Source organism: Prosopis cineraria, unplaced genomic scaffold (assembly GCF_029017545.1).
Source record: "Prosopis cineraria cultivar Desert tree isolate PC_DT_omini unplaced genomic scaffold, ASM2901754v1 PC1195, whole genome shotgun sequence".
Taxonomy (NCBI): domain Eukaryota; kingdom Viridiplantae; phylum Streptophyta; class Magnoliopsida; order Fabales; family Fabaceae; genus Prosopis; species Prosopis cineraria.
This window is the reverse complement of record NW_026556520.1, coordinates 5,997-15,581: the sequence shown is the minus strand read 5'-3', so window position 1 is coordinate 15,581 and position 9,585 is coordinate 5,997. Positions and strand designations below refer to the sequence as shown.

The following is a 9,585-nucleotide window of genomic DNA, read 5'->3' as shown; positions in this document are numbered from 1 at the left end:
CTTCATAAGATCTAGAATTCAAAACCCCATATTTAATTAGTCATGGCCTTTTTTATTATGACTAATGCCTATAGATGCATTTTAACATTTTTTAAAATACATATATCCTTTAACTTACTATTTAAATTTATTCTATGCATCTATTTTTTTTTCCTTAAATTACTATCCTACGGACTTGATTGAGGTCTGCAAGCATGCTATAGAGTGCGAGGGACCCACATGAAAAAAACATCAAAATTGGACTCAATTCTATTGTGATCAAAATAAAGACGACAAATATAATGAATATTAAAAGTGTGTAAGTTCATTTTTTTCATATCTTTATTTTCTTTCACGAAACTTCCAACATTATGAGTATTAATTATCTTTTATTTGTTGTTATCATTTATGCAACTGTTAATGTGAGATGATACTTATAAATAAGACATATTATTTGTATTGAAATGAACAATAATTCATAAAAAATTCTTTCATTCTTTTATCTTCATTTCTTTTTCATATATCTTATTTTTTTTAGTTGGTTAATTTCATAACAACAAAGTATTTATCTGAAGAGAAATATGGATGGAGAAAAATTGGAAGGGTGTTATCTCGGAGAGGACTCACGCATGATTTGCACGGAGTCAGATGTCGTGAAGAATTATATTAACATGCACCTAATCCTCTCCACCGGCAAACAACATCTTTGATCATTTTAATTAATTGATCCCTTAGTCAAGCTGATTCAAATAAGTTTGAATTTCCTTATCTAAAATATTCTAATTTTTTAGTTTGAATTAAATTAATCTAACTACTACTTTTAAATAAATTTAATCTTTATCTTTAATGATTTTAATTCAGCGCTTCAAAGGACTTTATTAAAGTATTTAGTCCAATTGGACAAAAGCTTGTATGTTCGTAAGAAGAACAAAATTAAGAATGGACGCAATCAGGACCAAAAAATTCAACTCTTGCCATGAATGATCTTTGAATCTATTTCTATCCACCTGAGTCATCCTTCCACTTGTATTCTTTGGCGATTTCCAGACATGGATATATGCTCGTGTCCCAGCCTTTCTTCTTATCGTTATCTAATTATCTGCGACGTGATGGAGCCCTTACGTACGAGAATAACCTTGTAAATAATTATATGAATCAGCCTGTACCCTTTTACATTAAGCTAAGATTTAAAGTGTATTACAGCTATAGGCTTGCGTGGTTCAGTGGGAGAGCGGTGTTAAGTAAGACACATGAAGATTATCAGTGACACATCATATGGCAAAAGGTTCTTACATCTTGGCGGGGACATAAAAAAAATCTTAATATATAAATTGTCATAATTAAAAAAATTGTCAATAAATGTTTAAATTAATTTCTGCAACTTATTTTTTTAAAAAAATTTACTGAGAACTTGACTGTCATAAATTTTTTATTTTGTACTTCATTGTTATTCTCCCAAAATAAATCATCTATCATATAATAAAACTTTGGCTTGAAAGCATTTAAATTACTATTAAATTAAGAATTGAAAGGTAAAAATATCTAAAAAAATTTTCACCTGAAGCATATAATATTTTTAAGTTAATAAAAGATATAGAAATATCCATGAACTTTTTTTTAATGAGGACATCATTCCCTGAATAGTTAAAATAGCTTAACATCTGTTAATGAAAATTTGAGATGTTGGATTAAAGAACAAAATTATTCAAAGACTTTTTTTTCCAAAAGCTTTTAAAATCTTTTTTTTTTAATATAAAGGTAAGACGAAGCTTAAAAATAAGGAGTGCAACTAAAAGGCACTCATATCAGACAACATTAAGTCTAGACAATCAATAAGATAAGATTAAAGTAATTTAATGTTAACCCTTAAGACAGTTTTTGCTATGTAGTCAACACATTTCAAATTATCTCTGGAGATTTGTTTGGCAGTAACCTTTCAATCTTTGTAAACTTTTAACATCTTTAAATCAACAATGGTGCATAGGTATTTATTAGTTTTATCATTAAGTTAACATCCATTTTATAATAGAGTTGGTCCCACCATTTTTTTGTAACAAAATTTTAAGTTAAGGGTCACTTTTGTGATATGTTGATATCTTGAACTTAAAAAGCAAAAGTGACCTTTAATTTAATATTTTATTACAAAAAATTAATAATAAATGGTATGACCCCTCCCTTCCAAAAAAAAAAAAAAATTGCTGTGTTAACACCAGGATGATGAGACAATGCATTTCAAACGCTTAAAGATAAAAATAACCCAATGTCAAGTTTAAAATACTTGCGGCCTTAAATGTAAAATCTAAGAGCAAAAATAAAACTTAATTTTTAGTTTTTTTTACCCCAGGTCATGGTTGTAATAATTTCACTTTAATGAAATTGGCCTGAGAAAAAGAAGCAAATATGGATGATAAGGAATCAAGAATGACAAAGCCAACTACTTAACATGTATGAATCGTGGTTTAACAGTTAGAAGAATTTATAAAAATATGTAAAAATAACATCCAGCCGGTGATAAAGCTGCTCATCCTAGTAAAAGAAATTATTAAACTTTGGCACTCGAAATATTTGAATCCCAAGGCATCCAGAAAGCGAGTAAGATGCTGATATGGTATTACTGCTAGAAGAAGCAAAAGGCTTAAATTATTTAAATGTGAACGCAACACGAGATCACGTGTTTTTTCTTTTTTTTCCCCCTTAAACGACACTGGGTCCGTTTGGATTTCAGTTGGGTATAATAGATTATGAAAATAATTGATTAAGTGATAGATTTTAATCATAATTGATTATGTTATAACGCAATCTGTTTGGATACTCATGTTAGTAATTTTTTTAAAGATTCAAATTTTATTAAGAAAAAAAAAGAAGAGAAAAAATTTTGTTTTAGTTTTATTAAATTTTGTGCTTTTTTTGTGATTTTTTTCTTGAACTTTTTATGTAATTTGCTCATATAACTTTGTAACAAAAAAATGCAAAAGCAGAGAAGCTGAGATTTGGAGCGTTGGGAAAAAATTGATTTTTTAAAAAAAAATCGATTTTGACAAAAAGTGTATGTTTGGGTAAATTATGGCTTAATCGATTTTTTTGCCTCTAAAATCGATTAAATCCTCAATCCAAACAGACAGACTCTTGCTTTAGATTCCCACTTCGATATTTCTTCAATGAGTTTCAGATCAAACAAAAACCACCAAATATAGTTCAGGGTGGTATAGACAAATGACAGATCATGATTGTAGGAGAATTATAATTGCCAATTCTAAAAATACAAGTTCCTTTTTCTGTTTTTGGCATAAATACTCTGATAAAATGAATACTATATTAAATACATGTTTATACATTCCATAGGCCACAAAGTCTAGGATACTTCTTCCCTAAAAATTTCATAGCCCAGCTGTGACCTATAGAGACCCTATGAAGTAAAATACAACTGCAGAAACCAAGTTCAATTTCAACAACGATTCTTATTGCATAAGTGCAACAGCAGCCTCTTGCACTAAAGGCCGGGTGACATGAACAAAATGCTCTGCTTCCCTCTCCACTTGTTCCCAACACTTGCGAGCACCCTTCCCTTCCTTCATCTTCTTCACAAAAGCCACAAACTTCCTCCAGTGTTCTGGCTGAAACAATTGAGGGTTCATCCTCAAATAAGTGAAAGCACACATTGTTGAGTCATTCTGGCCACCATCCACATTCAACTGTGATGCTCTTATGATCTGCTCGTGCGCATATTCGTCGTATCTTGGCAGTGCATTTTCACCTGCCAGAGGGACCTGGGCTCTCTGCGTGGCTAGAGCCACTTGCCTCACTAGCTTCTCTGGTGCACACAGAGCATCCTGGGGCTGCTCGTGGTCTCGCATCTCAATGCAAGTGAAATTGAAGATGGCTCCATGACGAGCCAGCATTTGAGCTATTGGAAGGTAGCCATCGCGGAACCTGGTGTTGTAATAGCCTGCTGTGAGCTCTGGGGCATGGGATCTTGTGCCATAGTGCCAGTGAATACCCGCGATTTTTACTGAAATTTTAACACCAGAGTTCTCGAACACTGACTTGGCCGCGGTGAGGATCCTATCGCCATGATTCAAGAGCATATTGGAGTACCAGGTGAGGAAGAACTCGCCATATGGACTGTTCCAGCCTCCACCTTCCTTGCGGAAGAATGGTGTGTCTTCCGGCCAGTTGTTGTAGTGACCTGCATCAGTAGGGCCCGTGCTCCCCCATTCTGGCTTATCCGCAGCTTCAGCAGCTGCCTTTAAGCTACTCAGCATATACTACACCATAATGAAAACAAAAGGTAACTGAATTTAATGTGCACTTCCTTTCAAAGTGAAAACTCCTTGTTTAAACTTTTCTGGCTAGGTCAGTAACACTTAATTGGGCTTCTAACCGCTTCCCACCTATATAACTCAGTAGCTATCAATCATCTGGATGAGCCAAGAACAGTATAAATTAAAAGGAAAATGTGTAGTACCTTGTCATAACATTGGAAAGCACCAATTCCGGGAAATTTCCATGTCCCGTTTTGCTCTGGGTACGAAGGGTAACGCAGCTCCCCTGCCGGTCCCATTCCTACTTGGATTTCCTGAATGGAATAAAAATGGGTGTTTCAGATGTCTAGAGCATAAAACAGCATAATATTAGAAGTTAGAATAGAATCTTAAGATGAATATTTACCACAATAGTTTCACCAAGAAGGTGTTTAAACTTGTCTTTGAAAGCACTCATGAAATCAGCATAACACTGGACTGGAGTTCGGCCCTTGAGAACAGGCAGGGTATCACACCCAAGAGACACATATTCATAGTTTCTTCTTCCCCATTGATCCGTATATGCAAGATCTGGATCTTTATCCATCTCTTCCAAAGCCCATTTGGGCAGGGGAATACTGCATGCAATATAACCAGTCGTTAAGCACCATGAAGATTGTCATTAGATATTTTAAAATAATTCCTCAAATACAATTTTTTTTGGGTAACGAATTCCTTAAATACATTAAAAGGACGTTAAACCCCCAACTTTTAGCTTTCGGTCCAAAAAAAAGCCCAATCATATACCTAAATCAATCGGCCAATGTTTAGCTACAAAAAATTTATTTAAAACGTCTCTTTTATATTCATGCAAAATATATAACAAACAAATGACAAATCTTGAAAAGTCCTACTGTCCTGGACCTAGGAAAAAGGCCAAATGGCTAGTATACTTTCTAGAAGCAACTAAGGAGTCGAAAACAAGTTCATGTGGGCTCCGGTCAAATCTCCAGAAAACCACACGCTACTTCCGTGTCCCCTTTTTCGGTATCTGACCCTTTTTCCTGTGTCACTTGCATCAGCCATAGGTTGACCGCTCATTTTGATTATCATTCTAAACGATAAATAATTTTGAAAATAATAAATTCTAAAAATTAATAAAAAATAAATTTAATTAATTATTAATTATTTAAAATATGAACGTTCCAGCCCCAAGTTGGGCCCGTGTTCGTTACACTTCTTTCATATCCCGTGGAAACCCACTGTCATCACCCCAAAGAGAAAAATGCAGGTTTTCCAAATAAAAATATCAAATAATCTCAAATCTCAAAATACTGAAATACTTATAATCTTGGCTCGCACAAAAAAAAAAAACAGAAAAGAAATACTTGTAATCAAATACTATCCTATTCACAAAACACTCTGTAAAAATAATTTTTGATTAAAAATATAGGAACATATTATAATAATTAAATTATTTTTTTAATTTAAAGTTAAAAATAAAAATAAAAAATAACTCTCACTTTTTTATAATGTTAAAAAATTAAATATGTAAAACAGTTAAAAATATTATATAATAAAATATTTATATTTATATTAATATTTTAATAATATATATTTATATTTATACTTTTATAGTACTATTTATAAACGTTGAAAAAAGAGAGATGGAAGTAACGAGATACGAACGTGCACGAGTCGCCGACGTTTCCGCCGCACTGGTGAAATGACATCACCGCCTGGACCTTGAGGCCGTGCTTCTTTGCCATATCCAGGAGTTCCGTGTAGCCACCCCAATTGTACTCTCCCGGCGAATCTCTCTCCACCAATCCCCACCATACGTCCATCATAATTCCCTCCACCCCCGCGCTCTTCAGAGCCTGCATACTAGCGTTCATCGCCTTTCGCCGATTCACCGTGTTCCCCATCGTCACGCTATCCAGCGGCATCATCACGTACACCGGCACTCCCTCCACCTTCCCTGAGGTTCCTCCCTCCTTGTACCTCCTCATCGGCACGGGCGCCATCCCCGCCTCCGCCATCGGCGCAACCTCTGTCGCGAATGCTTGACACGCCACTGATAGATCCGCCCGAATTCCGCCTAACACCGGCGACCTGCAAGGGCTCACTGGCGGCGAGAGCGCGTCCACGCCTTCCGACTTGCTCACCTTACACCGGAGACTCGTCGCCGGCGTCTTCCACACGGCCGCCGCGTTTACCGTCGCAGTGGACTCTCCCGATGAAATTCCCATCTCAGATTGTATGGTTCCTGCTGGAGTCCCAGCAAGGCTACCAATCAGATGTGTGGTATTCAAAGCCATTCTTTATACCGAACTTATCCCAGAAAATCAAGCGAAAAACGCGAGAAAGAAGAAGACTGAAAAAGTTTGAAAGTTTTTGTAACCCCTTCCCTATTTTATCGGGTTGAGATTCAAGAATTTAGAATTTAGAGTTTGAGCTGTAGTGGAGGAAAAAGTGGGACGGAGGATCTTGGGAATTTATAGACCGGGCTTGAGCTGAGGATAAGATTAAAATAATCTTTTCTTCCCTCTAAGCCGATATTTTGTTGCCACGTGTCCGATAGAGTACGTGGCAGTGAAGGGACGGTTTAGAAGGCAACGGCTACGATGTCCCTTTCACGTGACAGTAGACGGTGGGATGAGAATTGCGCGTGAAGCTTCCACGAAACGCGCGTAGTGATAGATGTAAGAACCAACGGAGAAGCGACGTGTGGGGGAAAGTGACACCTCACGTGAAGTGCCTGCCTTTCGGTTGAACCCAACGTAGAAGGGAAGGATGAGGGAAAATCGGAGCGTTTGGCAGTGCATTCTTCCTGAGGGTAGGAGTAGAAGTAAAATTTGAAAAAGTGAGGCGGGAAGGGCCAACACGTGGCGGGAAATGGGTGAAGGAGGATGAAGCAAAGGTCCGCCGAATGGGAACAGTACCAACGGGAGTGATTGGTGGCCACGTGAGGGGCCAAACATTTGGTTTAGCCGGAGACGTGGCATATTCAAAGTGGGGTGATCTGCCGAGTGGATTGATGGCATAGGATCTCGAAGATTCTGGGAATCATGGTGAGGATGGGGAAAATTCACAATAAAAACTTCTTAAATTATATAAATAATAATTTATTCTCTTAAAATATCATAATCATAATTTTATTAAAATATTTAAATTAAAAATAACAAGATTCAATATAATTATTATTTAAAAATAATAATTTTTATTATATAAATTATAAAAATTGAATAAAAAAATTATAACTTGTTCACTCTAATTTATGTTATTTAAAAATAAATTTTTAAAATAATAAATCTCTATCATAATTTTATTTAAAGAATAATAATTTTTATTTAAAAATTTAGAAGAATTGAATGGTAAATTTAACTTATTGATAAGATAAAATGATCTTTTTAATTTAAATTTATTGATACATAAATTCTTAAAAAATTTGATGAAATTATAACATTTTAAAAAATTAAATTATTATTTATACAATTTTAAAATATTTTATTATTATTTTGTCAGGATCGATTTAGTCGGGTCTTCTTCTCCCCAGGATTCAGTGGGGTTGAATGACAACTTGGTTTGGAAAATTTGAATGAGTAACAATTAAGATTCATTATATTTTTTGTTGAAAAAGAGTTCAGAATATTGATTCAGGTTTAATTCTAAATTCAATAATTTTATTTCAGTTAAAATATTTAAATTTCAAATGAAACTATAATTATTTGAATTAATATTTATAGTTTTTTTAAAACTTTTATCAGCATGTAATTGCCATTAATTTAATATTTTAGTACTTAAATGTTATTCGCATCGCCTCCCATTGATTGGACAGGGTGAGCGTTGAGGGGTGGACAAGAGGCCCAGGTCTAACCAGCAAAATTGGAGGCCCAGATGCATGCGTTCTTTATAGATGTTTCTTGATGTAATAATTAATATTCTGAATAAAGTAGTTATAAATTCAGTTTGGTTTGATTTTTTAAAATAAAATTAAACTAAACTAATTGATCCACCAGAACTGATAATTTAATCAGATTTTTTGCTTGCTGGTTGGGTTATATTTTTAAGCAGTTTGATTTATGTTTTGTTTAAGTTTGAATTTTTTTTGTGAGGTATTTCTTATAATCAATGTATATACATATTTGCGAAAATTTTTTATCTATTAATTATTATTTTTAAACAAAAAAACTTGAGGATTTTAACGATTAATTAGCTCACTTGACTATTAAAGACGAATGTATTATTTTTAAAATTAAAACTTGATTATAGATTCTAAACAAAATTATCAAAAACAACTATCGACAACATTTAGTTAATTGTAATATTTTTTTATTAGTGATCCACAAATAACTAAACTCAGGGGAGAGAAAAAATTTTATAAAAGCATATATAATAGATATTATAGTAAAGATTGGTTCAATTTAGTTTAAATTTCAAGAGAAAAGACATAAATCGAACCAAATTGATTGGTGTTATCAAAAGAAACACTAAACCAAACTTTAGTTATAATTAGTTTTAATATGTTCATATTGGTTTGGTATGAATGATTTGCATCAAGGCTGTTAAACTCGTATGTTTAAATAAATTTATGATAGAGATGTAAATTTTAAATGCAAACTTATATCATAAACTCGTGAAAGTTTGCTACTAGTAATAAATAGTTTTTAAAAGCATATGATTAAATAATTAAAGTATAAAATAAGATCATAATTTTGATTGAAATTTAATCTATCTACATTCACATATTATTATGCTCAATATATAAATTTAAAATATGGCAACTTATTTTTGTATTCTTTGTTTTCTTTTTTATGGTTAGTTTTTGTTTTTTTAATTGTATTTTTCATTGAACCAAATCCTACCACTTATGTGAATCAAGTTTTACACAGTATATGCCTGTTTTGCTCAATGAGTTTATGAGCAAGTGTGTACAATTTTGCAAGCTATAAACATAAAAAAAGTGATTTTAGAGAGTTAACTTGTGACTTTAACTGAGTTTTATATAATTTGAGTCATGAGTGAATTAACATGATCTTGTAAACTATAAATGTAAAAATGATAAATTTATAGAGTCAATTTAAAAGTTTAATAATAATGATTTGCATTTTGATTACCCTTAATTCTAATCTTATCAAGATGTATAATAGTAATACACAGGTATCAGCCTCAAGAACCTCCCTTGTGGTAATAAAATTCTAAAAACCAAGCCATTCCATGTCTAACTCAATTAGGCACGATAATGTAGGATGCAGTTAGTTGCCGTCTTATGTTTCTCTTCTAATTAAAAAAAAAAAACGCAAAAGGAAAAGAGAGTATATTATTGTTTAAATTAAATTAGTTGGACAAGGTACAAGAAAAT

The 9,585-nt window shown here is 33.1% G+C and overlaps 1 protein-coding gene across 1 annotated transcript; it reads right to left on the bottom strand.

Moving 5' to 3' along the window:
* Positions 1–3,203: 3,203 nt before the first annotated feature.
* On the bottom strand, positions 3,204–6,692 carry LOC129299536 (beta-amylase 1, chloroplastic-like). The gene is made up of 4 exons (XM_054938014.1): positions 5,910–6,692; positions 4,648–4,858; positions 4,445–4,555; positions 3,204–4,244 (listed from the first exon to the last, which is right to left on the bottom strand). The coding sequence occupies exons 1-4, from the start codon at positions 6,539–6,541 to the stop codon at positions 3,438–3,440; spliced, it is 1,761 nt and encodes a 586-aa protein (XP_054793989.1). The 5' UTR covers positions 6,542–6,692; the 3' UTR covers positions 3,204–3,437.
* Between the last annotated feature and the right edge of the window lie 2,893 nt (positions 6,693–9,585).

Coding starts and splice junctions, on each gene's coding strand:
- LOC129299536 (XM_054938014.1), bottom strand. CDS start 6,541: ATGGCTTTGAATACCACACATCTGATTGGTAGCCTTGCTGGGACTCCA. Junction 4,556..4,647: donor TTCTTGGTGAAACTATTGTG/GTAAATATTCAT, acceptor TATTCCATTCAG/GAAATCCAAGTAGGAATGGG. Junction 4,245..4,444: donor CTTTCCAATGTTATGACAAG/GTACTACACATT, acceptor ATTATGGTGTAG/TATATGCTGAGTAGCTTAAA.